Source organism: Papio anubis, chromosome 4 (assembly GCF_008728515.1).
Source record: "Papio anubis isolate 15944 chromosome 4, Panubis1.0, whole genome shotgun sequence".
Taxonomy (NCBI): Eukaryota; Metazoa; Chordata; class Mammalia; order Primates; family Cercopithecidae; genus Papio; species Papio anubis.
In genome coordinates, this window is record NC_044979.1 from 166,139,706 (window position 1) to 166,162,752 (window position 23,047).

The 23,047-nt window shown below is 36.9% G+C and overlaps 3 protein-coding genes across 3 annotated transcripts; 2 read left to right on the forward strand and 1 right to left on the reverse strand.

The window, feature by feature from the left end:
• Positions 1-7,280: 7,280 nt before the first annotated feature.
• On the reverse strand, positions 7,281-8,957 carry LOC103882638 (keratin-associated protein 6-1). Its single transcript, XM_021935546.2, has one exon. It carries the CDS (start codon positions 8,927-8,929, stop codon positions 8,696-8,698), a length of 234 nt encoding a protein of 77 aa, XP_021791238.1. The 5' UTR covers positions 8,930-8,957; the 3' UTR covers positions 7,281-8,695.
• Positions 8,958-11,463: 2,506 nt separating this feature from the next.
• LOC116274598 (keratin-associated protein 20-1) lies at positions 11,464-14,424 on the forward strand. Its single transcript, XM_031665705.1, has one exon. It carries the CDS (start codon positions 11,490-11,492, stop codon positions 11,649-11,651), a length of 162 nt encoding a protein of 53 aa, XP_031521565.1. The 5' UTR covers positions 11,464-11,489; the 3' UTR covers positions 11,652-14,424.
• Positions 14,425-15,535: 1,111 nt separating this feature from the next.
• On the forward strand, positions 15,536-15,965 carry LOC110742778 (putative keratin-associated protein 20-4). Its single transcript, XM_031665704.1, is given in 2 exon segments — positions 15,536-15,808; positions 15,810-15,965. Coding segments are annotated over 2 exon segments (195 nt in total). The 5' UTR covers positions 15,536-15,704; the 3' UTR covers positions 15,901-15,965.
• The last annotated feature ends 7,082 nt before the right edge of the window (positions 15,966-23,047 follow it).

Here is a 23,047-nt window from a genome sequence, read left to right on the forward strand (position 1 = left end):
GCTGTAGCTGTGCCTTTTAAGGAATAACAACAGAAGTTTCATGCTGAACTCAGTAACACAGCCCAGCCTAGTCTGTAAGCAAATAAGCAAACAACAAGCTCGGGAAGGGGGAGGAGAGAATATCTAGAGTTTCTACAATATAAAATCTAAAATGTCCAGTTGAGAGAGAGAGAGAGAAGATGTAAGAAACAGGAAGATATGACCATATACTAGTGAAAAACCAAGCAACAGAAACTGTCTCTGAGAACATCCAGATGTTAAACATACTAGACAAATATTTTAGCCATTTACATATGTTCAAAGTACAAAAGGAAACCATGCTTAAAGAAATAAATGAGAGTCAGAGGCAGAGCAAGATGGCAAAATAGAAAGCTCCACCAATCGCCTCCCCCGCCCAACAAGGACAGCAAGTTAACAACTATCTACACAGAAAAAAGCACCTTCATAATAACCAAAAACAAGGTAAACACTCATAGTACCTGTTTTTAACTTCATACTGCTGAAGGAGATCCTAAACAGATAGAAGATACAGTCCTGAATTGCGGATGCCACCCCTCCCCACATCTTTAGCAAGGGCAACCTGGTGTAGGGAGAATCTCTGGATCCTGGAGGATGGAGAACACAGCAATTGTGAGGCATTAAACTCAGTGCTGTTCTGTTAGAGCAGAAAGGAAAGCCAGGGCAAACTCAGCTGACACTCACAGACAGAAGGGAGCATTTACACCAGCCCTGACCAGACGGGAATCACCAATCCCAGTGGTCCAACTTGAGTGCTTGCAAACCTCTCCATCAAGGGCCAAAGTATTCTCTCTCTCTAAGTAAACTTGAAAGGCAATCAAGCCCATAAGGACTGCAACTTCTAGGAGAGTCCTAGGGCTGACCCAGGCCAAGAGCCTGTGGACTGGAGGGCAGGGGAGAATGCAACATACTGAGACGCCGCTTGGGCAGCGAAGGGAATGCTGGCTTCATCTCTTCCATAACCTTAGGGGCTACAGAGCTCACAGCTCCAAAAGAGTCCTCTTCCTTCAAAGTCAGTGAGGTTTATCCCAGGCATGATTATTGCTAACTAAAACTTTTTCCTATACCCTGCCATGATGACTTGAAATAGTATTGGCAATTTTTGACAATCTCTAAAATGACTGAATTTAAAAGGAGATGATGTGAACTGACAGAAGTAAGGATATTTGAATGATCATAAAATAAATTAATAGAGATTATATAATCTGAATAATAAAGGTTAAAAAAATAAACAGAGCCTCAAAAAAAAGTGTAGGAAACCTTTAAGTGTGCCAATGTACACATAATGACAGTACTAGAAGAAAAGAGAATAAGGAGCAGGATTATTTGAAAACATAATGGCTATAAGCTCCCTAAATTTGATAAAATATTAACATAGAGCTCAATGAACTTCCACAAAATTAATTTCAAAGAGATCTACACCAAAACACATAATAATAAATAGGTCAAAATATAAAGACATAAAGAAAATTTTGGAAGCACCAAGAGAAAAATTATTTGTCACAAAAAAGAAACTCCTAATAAGATTAACAACTAACGTCAAATCAGAAATAATGGACGTCAGAAGGCAGTAGGATGACATATTCATATTGCTAAAAGGAAAAAAAAAGTCAACTGGGAAAAAACTTACGTCCAACAAAAGCTACATTTCAAAAATGAGGAAAAAGCCATTTGATAAATATCTATATATGTAACATACGATATAGTCTCATTGTTGGGCGATTTATTCTATATAGACCCTATTGACTATGTTGTTCAGATAATCTGGATCTTTGCTTATTTTCTGTATACTAGTTTTATTAGTTTTTCAGGAGCTTTGAAATATCCAAGTATAATTGTGGATTTGTCTATTCCTGTTTTTAGTTCTATTAACTTTTCTTCATGTATTTTGAGGCTCTGTTACTTTTTGCATGAAAAATTAGAATTTTTGTGTTTTCCTGGTTGAGTAATCCATACATTGTGTTATATTTTTTCTTTGATTCCTGTAATTTTCTTTAGTTTGAAGCCTATTGTATCAGGTATTAATATGGCCACTTCTGTTTTATTTTATTAATGATTGCATGGCATACTATTTTTATTATTCTACTTTCAGCCTACTCATGTCAATGAACATTAAATGAGTTTTTGTAAACACAATATAAATAGGGTGATGCTGTGTTTTTTTTAAATCCATTCTGCCAAGTCTGTCTTTTGATTGGTGTATTTAAAACATGAGCATTTAATGTTAAGTATTGTTATGTTTGTGTCTAAGTATGTTATTTATTTGTTTTTCTATTTGTTTGCTTTAAGTCTTGTTGCACTGTTTACTTCTCTTGCCTTTCTATGCTTTTCTTGAACATATAGCATCCTAAACGACTCATAGTATCATCGATTGTATACATTTGCACAGTTTTTCTAATGCTTCCTCTGGGTGGTATAATATACACATGCAACTCTATAAGAGTTTACTGGTATCAACACTTACTACTATAAGTGAAATGTGAAAACTTTATTTCCAATTAGGTCATTTTACAATGTCTACTTTTATGTTATTTTTCTATAAAATAGTGTTATAATTTTCACTCACCATATATGATTTCTAAAACTTATGAGGAAGAGGATAACCTACTGTATGTAATCATAATCTTATTCTTGAAATTATACCTTCTTGATGTTTCAGGATTCCTTCCTTTAGCATTTTCTTTCTGTTTCAAGAGCTTTTTCTAGACAATCTTTTAGTATATGCCTGTTCATAAAAAATTATTTTAGTTTTTCTGCATCTGATGTTGTTTTAATTGCCCCTTTATTTCTGAAGGATAATTTTGCCAGCGTGAAATATCTCATGGCAATTTTTTTATTTCAGCACTTGAAAAATATTGTGCTATGTCCTTCATTACTGCATAGTTTCAGAGGAGAAATCAGTGGTCATTCAAATTGGTGTTACCCTATAGGTAATGGTAATGTGTTATGTCTCTCTGTCTCTCTTGTTGCTTTGGGTTTTTTTGTTTTTTGTTTGTTTGTTTTTTGAGACAGGCTCTCGCTCTGTCACCCCGGCTGGAATGCAGTGGCATGATCTCTTCTCACTGCAACCTCCACCTCCCAGGTTCAAGAAATTCTCCTGCCCCAACCTCCCAAGTAGCTGAGGCTAGAGGCCTGCACCACCACACCTGGCTAATTTTTGTAATTTTACTGGAAATGGGGTCTCACTATCTTACACAGGCTGGTCTCAAACTCGAGGCCTCAAGAGATCCTCCCACCTCCACTTCCCAAAGTGCTGGGATTACAGGTGTGAGCCACCGAACCTGGCCTTTCTTGCTGCTTTCAAGATCTTTTCCCTTGTCTTTACTTTTCATGGTTTAGCTATGATACTTTGGGTGTTAATTTTGTTTTGTTTTGTTTTCTTCTTTGACCTGAATTACTTATGGACATGTCCTAAATAGGGGCAGTGAATATTAATCTAGAATTACCAATTATAATATAAATACCATTAAAATATTAGATTTCAATGATAAACAAACTTATTCAAAGCCCCCAGGAAAACAATTACGCAATTTACAATAGGGAAAGAATTAGGCTATTAATAGGAATTTTCAAAAGTGACATTCAAAGAAAGACAAAAAGAAAAGCATTTTAAAGAACCTAATAAAAGAAAGCTTTATCCAAGGTCTTTATATCTAACAAAGCTGCTTTCCATGTATCAATGGATTAGAACAACAGTTTCCTACATTCAAAACAGTAGACATTTTTGCATCCACAAGCCCATGTTGAGTAACACCCTAGAGGGTGAGCCTCATCCAATCAAGGGATGAATGAGAAATGTTAAGCAAAGTATTGAATATATATATGGGTACATGTGTGTCTGTGAGTGTGTGGGGTACAAATATATGTGTTTTGGTATGAATATATATGTGTGTGTATGTATGTATGTGATGATATGAATTTGGTGTGCTACCAAATATAGTGATTAGATGGGAGGATTAATAATACATAAATAATGTATTTTGTGATGGAAAAGTAGTTATAATCCAACTAAATGACAAAGGGATAATAGAAGAAGAATGGAAGAGGAAAAGAGAACAAGTTAATTGTTGTTTTATAGACAAGAGAGGAAGTTAATTAATATTAATATAAGCTGTTATGTCAGATAATAATATGTTAAATTTAAAAAGAGGTAACTAAGAACATTAAAATTGGTATATATACAAAGGTAACCAGACAGCCACTAAAATAACTATAAACCATCAAAATACCATTAAATTTTTTTAAATTTTTGTGGGTATTCATTAAAACATAAAGAATAGGAGCAAACATAGCAGTCAGAGCAATACATGTGAATTTAATTAATTAAAGTAAACATTTTAAATTTGGCTGTTGAACTAAGCCTAACTATTTGTTTTATATAAACACCTGAAACAAAATGATTTCGAAATGCAAAATTAAAGCTATGCACAAAGGTGTCTGGGAAAAAATGTCCCAGTAAAAAAAAATAACAGCTCCACTATCAGATAGATAGAAATGAGGGAAAAGGCATTAAAAGTGATAAAGAAGAAAACTTACCAAGCAAGAGACACGCAAATCACAAGGTATCTATTATATTTATGTATATTTATGCACCAAATAACCCTAACACCCCCTTTTTGAAGACACAGATACCAGATATATGCCACTGAGAGACATAAGTAGAATCACACTAATAAGCAACACTCTTGGAACAAGACAGATCAAGTGGAAAAAATAAATAAGCAGAGATAAGATCTAAACAATATATTCAAACGGTAGCTCTCATTTATACAGATTGACCTTTATATCCTGATAATAATGACCTTTATACCCTGATAATAAATAACATACCTTTTTTCTCTGGTTCTCATAGAACATCCACAAAAAGGTCATACATAATGTCCGGCAGAAAAAAAATTCATTTTATAAAACAGAAATAATGGGAAAGGTACTCTCTGATGTCACACAACAATATTAATAACTACTAACAAGAACAAAGAACAGAAAAATTCTTTAACCTGGAAAGTGACAAGCCTTATATTTAAAAAAAATTCTTGGATGAAAGAAGGTACACAAATATAATTACAGATTGTCAATAATTAATGTTAGTTTAATCTGTAACAGAGCCTATGAGAAATATTTTTTAAAGTGGTTAGGAAAAATTCACAGCACTGACACATTATCAGTAAAAATAGAAGAAAATAAATTAATATTATGAAATATTAATTATATTTCATTAATTATATAATATGAATTGTGTTTTAGCTCAAATATTTTCGCAAGGGACAATTAAGTCAATGAAAAATCCACAAAGATTAACATAATAAACAGAGAAGGAGATATTAATGAGGTACAAAAAGAAAAAAATACATGTAATGACATGAAATGCTATTATTTGAAAGATTAACAAAACTTATAAACTACCTGCTAACTTGATCAAAGAAAAAACTGAGAAACCGTATGCAAAATTAACAGTAAGGGGAAAATAAACATTTAAACAGAAGACATTTGAAACACCATATGAGACTGGTTTACAGAGCTCTACGTACGTAAACTGCTGATGCCCTGGAGAAGTGAAGATGACCAAAATGAACACCTTTCAACTTAGAAACCATAAACAGACTCATTTCCTTAAAATTAATGAAAAAAATTTACAGACCCTCCTCAAAAAAGACATATATGTAGCCAACAATCATATGAAAAAAGTTCAACATTACTGTTCATTAGAGAAATGCAAATCAAAACCACAATGAGATACCATCTCACACCAGTCAGAATGGCTATTATTAATATTAAGAAGTCAAAAAAAAGATGCTGGCAAGGTTGTGGAGAAAAAGGAATGCTTTTATACTGTTGGTGGGAGTGTAAATTAGTTCAACCATTGTGGAAGACTTCAGTGATTCCCAGAAGACCTAAAGATAGAACTACTATTTGACCCAGCAACCCCATTACTGGGTATATATCCAAATGACTATAAATCATTATATTACGAAGACACATGCATAGATATGTTCATCACAACACTATGCACAATAGCAAAGACGTGGAATCAACATGAATGCCCATCAATGATTGACTAGATAAAGAAAATGTGGTACACACACACCGTGGAATACTATGCAACCATAAAAACGAAGGGGATCATGCCCTTTGCAGGGACATGAATAGAGGTGGAGGCTATTATCCTCAGCAAACTAACTCAGGAACAGAAAACCAAACACCACATGTTCTCACTTACAAGTGGGAGCTAAATGATGAGAACACATGGACACATAGAGGGCACACAATGGGACTACGAGAAGGTAGAAGGAGAGAGAGCAGCAGGAAAAATAACTAATGGGTACTACGCTTATTACACGGGTGAAGAAATAATCTGTACAACAAACCCCTGTGACACAAATTTACCTAAGTAGCAAACCTGCATGTCTACCCTGAACCTAAAATAAAAGTGTTTTTTTTGTTGTTTTGTTTTGATTTGTTTTTGCTTTGTTTTTTTGACATGGAGTCTCGCTCTCTCCCAAGGCTGGAGTGCAGTGGCGCAATCTCGGCTCACTGCAAGCTCCAACTCCCAGGTTGAAGTGATTCTCCTGCCTCAGCCTCCCAAGTAGCTGGGATTACAGGCACGTACCATCACACCCAACTAATTTTTGTATTTTTAGTAGAGAAGGGGTTTCACCATCTTGGCCAGGATTATCTCAATCTCCTGACCTCATGATCTGCCCGCCTTGGCCTCCCAAAGTGCTGGGATTACAGGTGTGAGCCACTGCACCCGGCCAAAGTTTTTTTTTAAAATGACTTTAAGGGACAGAGTTTTTAAATGAAAAATAAAAATAAAAATTAACAACAAAAAAAGCCCAAACCCAGATGATTTCTGAGGAGACTTCTACCAAATATTTAAAGACAAAGCAATCCCAATATTGTATAAACTGTCAAAGAGCACTTAAAATGAAGGACAACTTCTTAATTCCTTTTATGAAGGGTGTATAGTGGTCCCCCTTATCCGAAAGGATAAGTTCCAAAATGCCCAGTGAAGGCTTGAAACCATGATAGTAACAAAGCCTATATATAGTATGTTTTTTCCATAAGCATACATACCTGTCATAAAGTTTAATTTACAAAATAGTAACAGTACGAGATTAACAACAATATCTGATAATAAAAGGAACACATAACAATTACTGTAAAAACAAGTTATGTAAATAAGGTCTTTCTCTCTCCCCTCCATCTCTCTCTCTCTCTCTCTCTCTCTCTCTCTCTCTCTCTCTCTCTCTCTCTCTCAGAATATGTTAATATTTTCTCACAGTGGCTGATCTTGGGTAACTGAAACTGCAGAAACTGAAATTATGGTTATGGGAAAACTACTGTATGCATTGAATTTGCAGTGAGAAGAATCAACATGCCCCATGATTCCTGCCTCCAGATGTCAATACTCTGTGTAAGCCCCTCCCTGTGAGTGAGGGCGAGACCTGTTGCTTTTAGCCAATAGAATATGGTGAATGTTTACGATTATGTGTGCTTATGTGATTATGTTACATAACACTGTAGGACCCATCTTGCTGGAGTCCCTTGCTGGCTTTGAAAAAATAAGCAATTATGTTTCAAAACCTCTTTGACGAGGAACTGTGAGCATCCTTTTGGAGCTGAGGGTAGCCTCCAAAAGACAGCTTCCAGGCACTGCAACAAATGGCCAGCAAGAAAATGAGCCCTTTAATCCCACAACCACAAGGAACTGAATTCTGCTAACAAAGGCATGACCTTGGAAATGGGTCCTTCCTCAGCTAAGCCCTGGGTACAACCACAGCCCCATCTAACATCCTGAATTGCAGCCTTGTGAGACTTTGAAGCTTCTTGGTTTATACCTGAAATAGTGTTTTTATTTAATTATTATGGCCCACCATGCAGGCCAAATAGCTTTATAACCTATTACTAGCTTAGAGTATACTAGGTTGTAAAACTATTCCTTCAGTTATGTCTCATTAAAAAATAGTTTCTTTAAAATGGAAGATTCAAAGTGAAGGATATAGTAACAAGCATTCATTTATTTTAAGAGATATTTACAATAAGGCTTGGAAAAATTAATTTTTTTCTTTGTTATGTGACAGACAGCAGGCAATGCATAACCCAACATATAAATGATATGTACTTAATTTAGTGTTGAGAGTTACCCAGCACAACATATATTCTTCCCCTAGAAGCAAAGGAGGAAACTGAAGTTTATTAAAAGGGTTACTTTTCTAAAACAATTGAACTTTGAATTGGTAAAGAACCCTCTCTAGAAATTGCAAGAAAAAATATCTCCCAAAGAACTTAATTGTTAGCTTTCATGCAAACCGAAACAAAAACTATTGGTAAGAAATTTAAAATATTAAACGATTGACATAAACACCAGGTTTCCCTTCTGGATTAAAAGTGTTTATTAGGTGAACAGAGAAAAAAGCTCCAGCATAAAAGTCATCAAGGCAGGTGCTGTGACACCATCATTCTGATGAAAGGAGAATTGACTGGTGAATTTCACCTTATCCCATTTCATGATGAAAATTCAAGATATTTGTAGGTTAGATGGTAGCTCAACAACAGACCATATTAGACTTCTCTTGCAGGATATCATCACTCAAGGGAAAATCTCAGAACAGATGGGCTTCAGAATTCATGAATCTCAATATCACAGGATAGAGGGTGAGAGTCTCCCATGGCATCCTCAATAATAGCAGCCAGAGCCAGAGCCGCATCCATAGCCACAGCCACAGAGGGAACGGGAGCCATAGCCGTAGCCACAGCCCAGTCTGCGGAAGCCACAGCCACAGCAGGAGCCATAGCCACAGCCCAGGCCTCCATAGCCACAGCAGGAGCCATAACCACAGCCCAGGCCTCCATAGCCACAGCACCCATAGCCACGGGTGCCATAGTAGTTTCCGTAGTAGCTGCCACACATGGTGTTGGTTGTGGAAGTTGTCCTTGGGTAGGAGGAAGTGTAGGTGACTTCAGTATGAACACTTCCCCTGCAGAGGGCCTTTTATATGCCTCATCGTGGGTGGGAACCACACACAAGTCATGCCATTGGCTAATTTGAAGGACCAGCATGAGTAATTTGTTGACTTTTGGTTTTCATTCGTGGCCTTGTGGCATTTAGAACATTTTCTATTGTTTAGCCACATCTGAAACATTTGTGCATAGCTTTAATGAGCATCAACTGTCTGATCTTTAAAACTCTACTCACACCAGACATTCAAATTACCATTTTCCAACTAGCCTTTATGGCAAGAAATAGCATTTTAGTAAACAAACTGACCTGTTCTAAACAACCAATAATTTTGCCTTATTTTTGTTGACATTCAATAGGTCATGGTAATCTCCCTTTGAGCTTGAGTTTCTCCATCTCTTTCCTGCTGCTCCAAACCCATTGTTTTCCTTTAGGAATTCTTCTCATTTTCACATGAGAGATGGTTTTCTATTAAAAGCCAAAAAGCGTCACTCAGCTTCCAGAGACTGTTGACACAAAGCCAATAGTCTGAAATTCTGAAATACCAGGCATGAGAAAACTATACTTTTTTTTCTCACATCAGTATTTTCTTTTGTGACTCTGTTTTAAAACAACAGTTCTTTCCCGTAGTTGCAAATTTGTAATCAATGAGATTTCATTGTATTTATAAAATTGTATTTTTGTAAAAATTTTCCTGAAATTTGAAGACATTTGTTGTATTTGTGTTCTGGCTCAAACGTGAATATGGGTATTTTCATATTTAAGACAATAACACCGGCAGAAGTATCTTTTCATGCAAACTAGTATATTTCCACCATCGAACAAGAAGTCTTTGGCAAAATATGAGACTATGAGGAACATGTTACTATAGCCTAATCTTTTTTTCAAAGCAGTGAAAATCTGAGCTGAAATGAATGATTAAGTCAAATAGCCCTCTAGACTTATATTCTTAGTAAGATGACTTTATAAGAGTGAGTTGAATATAGTAAACAAGAGTAAGATATCTGCAATAAGTTTTCCAGGCTCAAATTTTGCCTCTACTATCCATAGCTGTCTGACCACTGTTAACCACATGCTTCAGCTGCCGCATCTGCAAATGGGATTGTAATAATGATACCAACCCCACAAGGAAATTTTGAGACTCAAATCTTTTGACACATATCAGACACTTAGAATAGTGTTTGGTTCATAGTGGGAACCAGAATACTAGAATAAATTTTGCTGTCTTTACTTATTTCATCCCATCCCTGTTTTTCTGGATAGAAGCTTCAGTAGAGAGTTGATCAACTGAATGAGAGAACTCAGGCATGCTTAAGTTCTCATTTAGGGGCATTATGTCCTTGAAGCTGAAGGGAAGAGAAGCTCTGCATTGAGGATGTAAATCTAAAAATAGAGAAAGTCACATCCTGGTTTTACTGAGAAGGGGCAAGTCCTACCGAGTTCCTCAACAAACATAGCACAAGCAGGTGGAGATACAATGATTGGTTCTCACCCAGGTGGATCTGAGTGGAGACTCATTGATTTCCTTACTACAACCAAAGACTATTCTGGCTGTAGAGCCCCAAGGATGTAACACTTCATGCCAGGTAATGGATTGAACAGAGTTTTATTTTTATGGCAATGGAAAATGGCAATATGTGTTATGCCATCCACAGGTGTCAGTGCGGAACAGGTATGGTACTCCTCAAAACAAACAGCATACCTCTGCACATCGATGTGCATCTCGGGCAGAGAATGAGGAGTGGTAATGTCTTTATGGCAGTTGTAGTTTAATACTGACAACCAGAAAGTGATTGAATTTTGTTGAGTTTACCTGGAAGGGACAAGAATAAATGTTTTGCCATTTAGTGGAAATAATGAATCAAGATAGAATTTGGTATAACAGTAAAATAAAGTGTGTTTGTACATTTGTAAAGTTGTATCTTGTAAAACTGTTACCCGAGTTGTGTATTTAAAGTGAGATAAACTGTTCTATCTCTGAAGAAATATTGGGCAATATTACAGATCTCATACTCTAAAGACTTGCCCCTTAGGCACATCTATCCCCCCAAAGCCATGCAGACAGACTTCTTCAACTGCAACTGGTAGATGAATATGAGGGAATTAACAAACCAAAACCAATTTGAATCAGATGAGATTTGCATAGTTTCTACTATTTCACAGACTTTCATCATGAAATTTTAGCATGTGCTCTCAGGATAAAAGGATTTTAAAACCAGGTAAAAAAAAAAATATCTATCATTCAAATCACATTCTTTGATAGTGAAAATATTGACACAACAATAGAGGAATCCTAGCTATGAAGGCTTCACTATGCCTAATGAAATAAGAGATTTATGAGAGTGTTGCCTTGGTGGTGTTAGTGGTCAACCCAAAATAATTCATAATAAGAGCATCATTGCCTGTGATTTGCCACACCTACTACTGAGGAAGTATAAAAGATCTGTGAAGATGGAGATGTTCAAATTCAAGAACATCCTCTTCTACACCTGAACCATCCATTTCTGACACCATGATTGACTATACTAACTACTATGGTGGCTATGGGTATGGTGGACTTGGCTGTGGCTATGGCTATGGCTATGGCTGTGGCTATCGTGGCTATGGAGGCTACGGAAATGGCTGCTGCCACCCATCCTGTTATGGAAGATACTGGTCATATGGTTTCTACTGAACAATTCTAGAGCTCACCAGATTTGTCTGCTTGTGAAATTTGGATTCTCAGGCTGCTCTTGTTCATCTGATCCTGTGTCTTCAAATTAGCAGAAACCTAAATCTAGGCTATTATCAAAGAACTACAGATGTTATCTTTCTCTGGTTCTGTTGTGCAGGATGATAAAGAACATGTTTTAAAATGGAATTAAATTTTCCCTTTGATTAAGTCCTTTAAATAAATTTAGTCTGTTTGCAAATATAGTGTGTTTTCACATTTATTATGTGCATTGTCAACTTTGCATGTGGATGATGGTAAGATGGAAACCTATGCATAATTAATATCCCAAGGGGTTGACACTACATCTCATTTCATTTTCCTATTTTTTGTCCCTCTCTATATATCTCATACTGTTTAAAACTGAGTTTCCATAGGGACATAGTTGATTGCTTTCCTTTCAAATTCTACTTCTAGCTTGACAAGCTACACACCTAAGTCTGGTGGCTGCATACTGCTGACTGTCTGTCCTTGTTTCTCCAGAGCACATAGAAACACACATGCATTTTAAGTTGTGGCTTCCATTAGTTTTCCAAGTTGTCTGCCTTCTGGTAGCTTCATTACTATGAAGCCTCTCAGTTGCCTGATGTTGTTGATATAGATCTTATATCCAGTGTGGAATGGTATACAGGAAGTGCTGTGCCATATCTGGGAACCCGGATGTCTTTATAGGAAATCTGTTTATGATAGGAGATTTTGATAATGAAGTTCATTTCATATTTCATTGCATTCATGCAACAGCTCCTAAAGTATTCAAGGCATGCTGCTATATTGGGAGAGAGCATTTTTTCATGAATATTCAAGATTGTTTCTGTTGTAACATTACTAAATTTTATCTAGTTGTATACTTTATAAAACTCTGGTATTTGTGTACTATTTGTACCTGGTAACAGAATATTCTAATTGGTCTTTCATTTTTCCAAATGAAAGAGTTTCAGCGAGTTTTGACTACATTGTATGAAAATCAAACTTCTCAGTTAATCTGTAAAAATAAACTATTGACATTAAGGAAACTATATTTATTAGGGAAATTTAAAAAACAAATTATACAACTAGATAATGGGATTAAAAGTTTGTATCATGATTTAATGAATACAGCAAACAATATATCTTTTCCAGTAATTAGAATAAAATGAATTTGAAACCAGAACTCCAAATCTATGCATTGCCAGTTCTTAAACCAAAATTTTCTAAAATATCAAAACATACCAAAAATAATATATTTACCATTATAAATATTGTATATGTGTTATTGTTAATGATTATTAGTAATTAACACAGGTATAAAATTTATAAATGGTTGAATTGAAATTGGAAATGCAGGTTTAAAATATTTACAGTATGGTTTTCTCATCTCACAGTTTGAAGATCACTGCTCTCGACCAAAGTTTCTCAAGGTGTGGTCTAGGGACAGGTGTAGGAACCAAAGACCCTTTTGAGGTCTCAATAAAGGCAAAATTATTTTCATAATACATTTTTCATTTTTACTGCCATACATTCATGAATGAACAGTGGAATTTTCCAGCTATATGCATGCTATCACAACAGACTAAATGCAAAATCAGATATAAGCAGCTGTCTTCCATTAAGCCAGACATTAAAGAGATTGACAAAACATGGAAAACATTCTACCACTCCTAAGAAGTTTTTGGTTTAAAAAATATGTTTTAAAAATATGAAATTATTACTTATTTTGAAATGAATTAACTCATATTTTAAAATCATCAATTTTAATTTTAAAAGAAGGTGCATATCAGTAAACATAACACATAAACAAAGGCTTTTCAAGATCCTCAGTAAATTTTTTTTATGATCGAAGAGTTTGAAAATCATTACTCCAAAGAAACTAATCCTATCCACCATTATTTCTTCGAGGTAGGTTACTTGAGGCAATAGCATGCCTGAAATATTTTGGTTTAAATCCTCAAATATGTGAGTTATTTAATTAGGAAATAACACTATACTCTGACTCTCTGTGTATTGGTTTTAAAAAGTATAGTCAAATAATAGATACATATTCTAACAACGATTTTAAAAGAAAGGTGGTGAAGTCATCAATACCTCAAATATAAGAACTCAAGTGACTAATCCCACTTAAAATTCACTTTCTAGAGGCAATTAATGTGTATAGAATAAATGAGGTTCTTTTCAAAGAGAATAATATAGCCCATGGCTTTCTTTTCTTATATTTGCTGCCATCGTTCCCAGGGATATATTTAATTTTTAAGGGGAAACACTGTCTAAAGTTTGGTTCCTAGTAGAATTTTTCCATTCCTTTTTCTATATTGTTTTATTGGTTAGGAGTAGAATTTATTGCAAGTGATAGATATAGTATACATTTTAAGAATGTGTTTCTCTCTCACATAATCAGAGTCTGGATCTAAGTCATCTCTCACTGGGTTCCAGTCCTCAGTGACCCAGACTCATTCTAAAGCATTGCTTCATCATACATAAGATGTGACCTTCATCTTCATAGTCAAAGATGGTGGCATTTATGTCCTAAGGAAGAAGACCAAGAAATACACAAAGAAGATGGTAGACTCCATGCAACTTGAATCTTAAGGAAGGATCCATAGCCATCATATAATACCTCAAATTTTATGCATTGTTCAGAACTTCATCACATGACTAGAGTGGGTTTCAAAGAAGCTTGGGAAATTTAGACATCACATGACTAGAGTGAGTTTCAAAGAAGCTTGGGAAATTTAGAGGATTTTTCTCCTAAGTTGATCATTCCCAGCATAAAAAAAAAAAAACAACTATTATATTCAAAGAAGGGGAGAATAGTGATAACAAAGCAACTGTTCATCTTTATTACCGCTAGAGTCCATCAAGTTTGGCAAACAATATTGGTAACCAGCATAGTACTATAATGAGCATCTCAGGTCAGTTATATCAAAACATCATAATAAAATTCTTTTTAATATATAAGCATCTTTTAAAATGTGCATATATATTTATGCATGTCCACTTGCTTGTTACTGTGTTTTAGTGCGTGATCTTGTTTAGGCAATAAGAGATGCACTCCATGTTTCATTTTTTTAAAATAACAACATCTATTGGTTTTAAGTTTGTCAGAAAAAGCACCAAACTATTAAATTTAAATGTTTAAGCTAAAAGTTGGAGCAGGAAGTCCTCTAGGTCAAGCTTAGTACTCAGATGTGCGTTTACTTAGATGTGTGTACTTAGCACTCATCTTAGTCCTTAGATGTGTGTCCTTATTTGTTTACAACAAATATTCTTTATTCCTCCAGGTGGCTGCTATGTGGATCCACTACCCTATTTCACATATTTATTTTCCACTGTCTCAAAAACACTTTCCTGGAGAAGTCCAAAGACAACATCAAAACAAATGTGAAAATATGGGAACCCGAGAGGTGAGATGTGGGAGATCTCACACCATTACTTCGATTCCTAAATAAATGTTTACAGCGATCTCACACAGAAACAAAGTCATGCTAACAAATAAATAAAACTCTCCAGATAAAAAAACAAATACATATGTGACTTTATGTCAGCATTTTATTGTAAATGTGGTCAGTTCACTGTTAATAATCAATAGAAAATATTATTTGGGATGAAAAGTTGTTTACCCGAAGGAAATAAATTGTGTAATTTACAAGATATTTTACTTCAGATAACTTTCCACTTGTGTCACTTCCTCACTCAAATAAATATACTTCCAGTTTCTGATTGCATATTTGACTAGCCAGTAGAAATCATTACAAGTAAAGAAAAAAAATTGGATCAAAGGGCTTGCATATTGTTAACATTTTAAGGAACGTGAGTTTAGACTTTAATAAAAAAAGAGTGAGAAGATCACCAAGACACAGGAAGCATCTTCTAATTAAGGGCATGTAATACTATTATTGAGTTCAGACAAAATAGTTACATTTTTATAAGGATATCTGTACTTACTGAAATAAATTTTGTCAAGTTTTATTATGCAGCTTTCTCTGAAATATGAAACCAAGCTGCCTCATACACTATTGAAGGTGTATAAAATTTCATTTGCAGATGGTGACATTCAAATTGAGAAAAATAATCCCTGATCCACAACTGAAACATTCACTTCTGAACACCATGTCCTATTACAGCCATCTTTCTGGTGACCTGGGCTGCAGCTGTGGCTGTGGCTATGGGAAGCACTGTGTCTGTGGGTGAATAAGGCCGGTGCAGACATGGCTGCCACCCATCTTACTCTGCCAGGTAATAACACCATGGATTCCACTGAGGAACACCCAGAGCAGTTCAGTCTACTGTACTCCTCCACTTTGATTTCCTGATTCTGTTTCTATAATTTTTCTTTTTTTTTTTTTTTGAGACGGAGTCTCGCTCTGCCGCCCAGGCTGGAGTGCAGTGGCCGGATCTCAGCTCACTGCAAGCTCCGCCTCCCGGGTTCACGCCATTCTCCTGCCTCAGCCTCCCGAGTAGCTGGGACTACAGGCGCCCGCCACCGCGCCCGGCTAGTTTTTTGTATTTTTTAGTAGAGACGGGGTTTCACCGTGTTAGCCAGGATGGTCTCGATCTCCTGACCTCGTGATCCGCCCGTCTCGGCCTCCCAAAGTGCTGGGATTACAGGCTTGAGCCACCGCGCCCGGCCTCTATAATTTTTCACGTAAGTAATTATATTTGCTATACAAACTCTGATAGCTCATCCCGGTGAACCTGAAGAACACAAAGTTCAAATCTGTCATGCTTCTGAATTCATTAAAAAAAGCCAAAAATGTGTCAAAAATTATAGATAAGTTTTATCTTTAATATTGTGCTACCAATAAATTTCTTTTATATTTTCAGTCAGTATCTTTCATATGAAAAAAGTTTAAGTTCTCTTTTAATGGATTGTTTTCTTATGTTCAGGATGGTTCTACTTTATTCACATTAATTTGTATAGAACTGTGAGAAACTGCTTTTGGGCACTGCCTTTCATGCTATTCTGAGATGACACTGTTTCAAAAGAGATAAGAATATAACCATCAGTCCATTATAATAACATGGGTATAAAAGCTACTTTTAAATGTACCTACAGGCAGCATTATTACTATACATAAGCAAGCTAAATGTCATTTCACACAATAATAGTCCCATTTCCTGTTAGCATATGCTAGGGCTATCTTTCTAAAATCCCACAGCTAAGTTGTATCATTCAGATCTGTGCCTTCAGGTGGATAGAAATTGTCCATTCTGCTTTCCACACTTCTTGCTGCTCCTGTCAGTTCTATAGCAAAAGAGGACAACATGTATCTCAGGTCTGCCTTTCACTTACATTGGGATAGATTAACCTTGTTCATCCAATTTCTAATTTAAAGAAAACAAAACTGCTTTTCTGAATTATTCTAGCTTTTTTTTTTTTTTTCCCCCCCGAGACAGAGTTTCGCCCTTGCTGTCCAGGCTGGAGTGTAGTGGTGAGATGTCGGCTCACTGCAATCTTCACCTCCTAGGTTCAAGCGATCCTCCTGCCTCAGCCTCCCAAGTAGCCGGCTAATTTTTTGTATTTTTAGTAGAGACTGGGTTTCACCATGTTGGCCAGGCTAGTCTTGAACTCCTGACCTCAGGTGATCCTCCTACCTTGGCCTCCCAAAGTGCTGGGATTACAGGCATGAGCCACAGCACCTGGCCTTAATTATTCTAGCTTTCTTCTCCAAGCCAACATAATAAGGAATAGGAATCTCCAATTCATAAAACATCAGTGACGAGCAATGTTTCTCAACATCCTATGTATGAGTTACACAATATTCTTAAATATCAACACACGTGATGCAAGCACTTCAGATAGTTCAAAGAAAAGTATTCATTAAAACTTTAAATGGCATGATGTGGGAAATGTATTTTCTCCCACATTTTAAGAAGCCCTATTTTACCACATCAACAACTGATTAAAAATATCCTCCTCCAGTGTTTTATCTGATACAGTGGATTTTTCTCAAAGTCTCTTGCCTAACTGACACATTATCAAGTGATGAATAATAAAAAACACATTATTCCACACACTCTCATTGACAAAGGATCATAGCCCTGCAGCTAGAATAGTTGCCACCTAATAAATATTTTGAATAAAGTAACGACAATGAATCATGCTGAAAATTTCATGTCTTGCTAGAATTTCTTATTTTTTATGGCAGAATGTGGAAGTAGGAATGAACTATCATGAGTCTTGAGATACAAGTAACGTTATTTTGCTCAGAGAATATTGGCTGTCTTTATGCTCTGTGTGGAGTACTCAGGATAGAGCATAGCTTTTGCATAAGAGGAAATATGGACATTCCCAGTGTCTCACTCATCTATATTATGACTGTGAATTATATGCACAAATTATGTGCATCCCTGTTTGACCATTCTGTTAAGCAGATCAAAACCATTTCTTCCAAATGGAATACAATAACTGCTTAATACATGATGTATATATGTATTACTTCAGCCATATTTAGCTATGCTATCCTTCAAGCAATTCCATGTGAATATCATTGTGTAGCTATGCTTCAGTCAACTAGACACATCACTGCGTCCCCTTCTATTCGCTTTTTTCAAATCCACCTCTTTTGCTTCCTACATCTGCTATCCAGCCTGTCAGTGAGAAGTACTTCAAATGCTGTTCATTGTAAAGCCTAATCTGACTCATAGCTTCTTCTTAGACAGAATCTAAGCTCTTTCATTAGAGAGATGTTCTATGGGCTGGGAGTAGTGGCTGATGCCTGTAATCCCAGCACTTTCGGAGGCTGAGTCAGGCAGATCACCTGAGCTCAGGAGTTGGAGACCAGCCTGGCCAACATGGTGCAACCCCATCTCTACTAAAAATACAAAACTTAGCAGGGCGTGGTGGTCCACACCTGTAATCCCACGTACTCTGGGAGGCTAAGGCAGGAGAATTGCTTGAATCTGAGAGGCGGAGGTTGCAGTGAGCCAACATTGTGCCACTGCACTCCAACCTGGGCAACAGAGTGAGACTGTGTCTGGAAAAAAAAGGAAAAAAGAGAGAAGTGTTCGCTCTCTGCATTAGGCACCTGCTTCATCCAGTTGCCTTCTGAACAGAATTCAAAACTCTGTAATTATGTGTTCCTTGTGTCCATTTTCAACTGCTTTATGCAAATACCTCACTCTATGGTGTGTACAACACTGTGCCAGGTTTTCAATACCAGGGGAGGGTTCCCACTACCTCGAGGACAGCAAAGCTCATCACAATGCCAGTACTAGCAATAAAGTCCAAACACTACTACCCACCGCATCTTGGTATCAGAGTTGCCAAGGGAACCACAACAGCATCAAGCACAGGATGGAGCAACGCTTTTACTCACATCAGAAGAGACAAGGTGAGATCAGCTCCAACAGCATGTGCCCATCCCTCATAGCTAGCGGGTCCCCAGGTTGCCACACAAGACAATGAGACTATGCACACCCCTCTGGAGCCATGGTAAAAGGACCCCTCCTCATCACCCATGGAGCCTGAGATACTGAAAGCTAGAGCATGTCTTGCCTGAGAGCCACTGACTTACTACCTTAGGCACACACTGAGCTTGAAACAGGGAATATATCCCCATACAAGATTATAAATCTGGCGCTAATTACATAGGTTTTTTTTTGTTGTTGTTGTTGTTTTTTTAGTTGGAGTCTCTGTTTCCCAGGCTGGGGTGCAGTGGTGCGATATCGGCTCAGACCCATTTTTACAGGGTTAAGTGGGAATCAAAAGACTGCACGCAAGTGACCAGCTTTCCCAACACACCAGATCACCAGGAAAACTGTAGACATTAGGAACTGTGTTAGGCAATTTTTGCATTGCTACAAAGAAATATCTAAGACTGCATAACTTATAAGAAAAGGGGTTTCATCATCTCATGGTTCTGCAGGCTGTACAGGAAGCACGGTGTCATCTGTTTCTGGGGGGTGCCTCAGGAAGCTTCCAATCTTGGCAAAAGGTGAAAGGGGAGCAGGCACATCATGTGTCAAAAGCAGGAGCGAATGCAGAGCAGAGAGGTGCCAGATACTTTCAAATGACCAGCTCTCATGAGCACTCGCTATCATACTATCACTAGTCTCAAGTGAAAACTTCCACAGATCCCTAGGGCATGAACAGAATGCAGCCAAGTTCTTTGCTAAGGCATAACATGTGTGACCTTTGCTCTAGTTTCCAATAATTTCCTCATATCCATCTGAGATCTCATCAGCCTGGCCTTCACTGTTCATATCACTATCAGAATTTTGGTCACAGCCATTTAATGATTCTCTAAGAAGTTCCAAACCTTGTCTTATCTTCCTTTCTTCTGAGCTCTTCAAATTCTTCCACCCCCTACCTCTTATCCAGTTTCAAAGATGCGTCCACATTTTCAGGTATCTTTATAGCAATGCCCCACTCCTCAGTACCAATTTTCTGTGTTAGGGCATTTTTGAATTGCTATAAATAAATACCTGAGGCTGTGTAATTTATAAGAAAAGAGGTTTAATTGGTTTATGGTTCTGCAGGCTATACAGGGTATAGGAAGCATAGCAGCATCAACTTCTAGAGAGGCCTCAGGAAGCTTCCAGTCATGGTGGAAGGCAAAGAGGGAGCAGGCACATCATGTGACAAGAATGGAAGCAAGTGAGAGAGAGAATGAGGGGAAGGTGCTGCACACTTTTAAATGACCAGACTCTGCAAGAACTCACTATCATGAAGACAGCACCAAGTCATGACGCATCAGCCCTCATGATCCAAATATTTCCCATGAGTCCTCAGCTCAAGCACTGGGGATTATAATTCAACATGAGATTTTGACAGGGACAAATATTCAAATTACATCAGGAACCAAGTGAGAGAATGGTTGGAGGATTCTCCAGACCCTTATTTGTACTGTTGAAAGAGGAACCCCAGGTTGGTGCAAATAAATTTGACATACTGTGACAGAGAAAAGCAAAAAGTTCTGCCATAGACTATCCATTCTCTGTGGAACGATCACTCTGTTAACATAACACCTGGTTAGAGAAACAAATATATATCAATGTTTCTTTTCTTCTTCTTCTTTTTTTTTTTTTTTTAAGATGGAGTCTAGCTCTGTCACCCAGGCTTGAGTGCATTGGCACGATCTCAGCTCACTGCAACCTCCACCTCCTGGGTTCAAGTGATTCTCTTGCCTCAGCCTCCCGAGTAGCTGGGATTACAGGAACGTGCCACCATGCCCAGCTAATTTTTTTGTATTTTTAGTAGAGACGAGGTTTCACCATGTTGGCCAAGCTGGTCTTGAACTTCTGACCTCGTGATCTGCCTGCCTCAGCTTCCCAAAGTGCTGGCATGAGCCACCGCGCCCGGCCAAGCTATGGATTCTACTAAGAAGCTTCTAGAGAAACCCCAGGACTCCTTTCCCTGTGTTACCCGACTCCATATTCTGTGTTGTTCTCTTTTTAAAATGCTGATTATCTCATCTTAGGCTACTTTGGGAAGAGATTCTACATCCATCATCTAAATTGAACATAATAATCTGGAATAACTTACTTTATAAAAGAAATGTTTTCTCTTCATACTATATTACAATTATTGCTCCACATATATTTTAGTTCAACATCCTTCAGGTGAGAAAAACTTTTGTGTTAGTTTTCAATAAAATCTCCTGCATTTACAATATTGCTTTTTAAACACTACTTTGTTAGATCTGTTACATGCACATGTGTGTGTGAGAGACAGAGTATTATTGTGACAAAAATATTGCTTACATGCTGAGAAACTAAAAATTCAAAGGCTTAAAATTAGTTATTTCTAAATGAAACTTGCTTTTGATGAACCTGCAATTACTGCAGCCTTGCCTATCTGATCATAAAATATTAGCCTATATGCTAAGTTTTTACCTAATGAATAGACCCCCACAATAGCACCCCTATTTCTAATCACTGTATTCTATGTACCTTGGTCTTTGGCTGCTTTCTTGTACACCACATTTGAATATTTAGGACTGTGGCTGTATTTGGAATTTTCATTTCACATTATTCTAAATGATCCTCTTCTATTTCCTAGCATATATATTTAAGCCACATCCCATATCTAATCATCACACACAAAGTGGGTCTGAACATCATTTTTGTCTTTGAGAATCTCTGGAAAGTATCACCGTTTACCATATCAGCACATCAACCATACAAAATTAGATGACTGCTTTCTGGGAACAGTGGTTTTGAGTTTTATGTTTCCAATTTCTATTTTGAAGATATACATACAAACTTACTTTTATATTGAATACAGCTTTCCCTCAGACTCTACTTAAAGAAAAATATCAGAGTTATATTAATTCTACATCATTCCCTTTAGGATTCCTTTTGATTTAACATTATATATTATTGTGACCTTTATTTGAAATCAAAAGCTTTTGCTCAAATGATTGATAGAGGTACAGCAACTCTGAAATACCAATATGTCTCATGTTGCAGACATTATTCTTTAAAAACAATATGTGTGCCCAAGCAACTCTTTCAAAGTCGCAAATTTATATGAATTTCTTAAACAAGGTTATGGTATTAAGGACATTTGTGATTTGCCCTAAAGTATTAGAAATCATGCCCCTTTTTCTCAGCTTATAAATTATTTTAATCTATCTTTCCTTCTGGGATAAAGCAATTTTCTCAAATGGCATTCTACACATATCCTAGGCTATCTTATAAGAGAGAAATTAAACACTAGTCAGGGCACAATACCATTGACAGAATTCACATGGTTCAGTACTGAGGACAGTCCCCAGCCACAGTAAGGATTTTAGGTTTTGTTTTGTTTTGTTTTGTTTTTTAATAAATGAATGAAAAATAAATTAATTAATTGATAATGTTTATAAACTTTTGTTAAGGTTTTATATGATTTCCATACTTTTAAAATTAAAAACACATGCGAAAACATGACTATTAAGATGTTCACACATTTTTTTTTTTGAGACGGAGTCTCACGCTGTCTCCCAGGCTGGAGTGCAGTGGCGCGATCTCGGCTCACTGCAAGCTCCGCCTCCTGGGTTCACGCCATTCTCCTGCCTCAGCCTCCTGAGTAGCTGGGACTACAGGCGCCCGCCACCGCGCCCGGCTAATTTTTTGTATTTTTAGTAGAGACAGGGTTTCACTGTGGTCTCGATCTCCTGACCTTGTGATCCGCCCGCCTCGGCCTCCCAAAGTGCTGGGATTACAGATGTTCACACATTTATCTCGTTCTAGAGCCCCAGTGCCCAAATTATTTTATCCTGTCCAAATGGTACTATTCAAATCTTTCCAAGGGTAAGCTCAGAGGGAAAGATAAATTCACTAGAAGTGGAAAGTGAGGAGGAGTTTGTACCCCATCGTCCTTCACCTTATGTTACTAGGGCCATGAATACGTGGAAAACAAATACTCTATACCAAACCTTCTGATGTTTCTGATGAAAAAA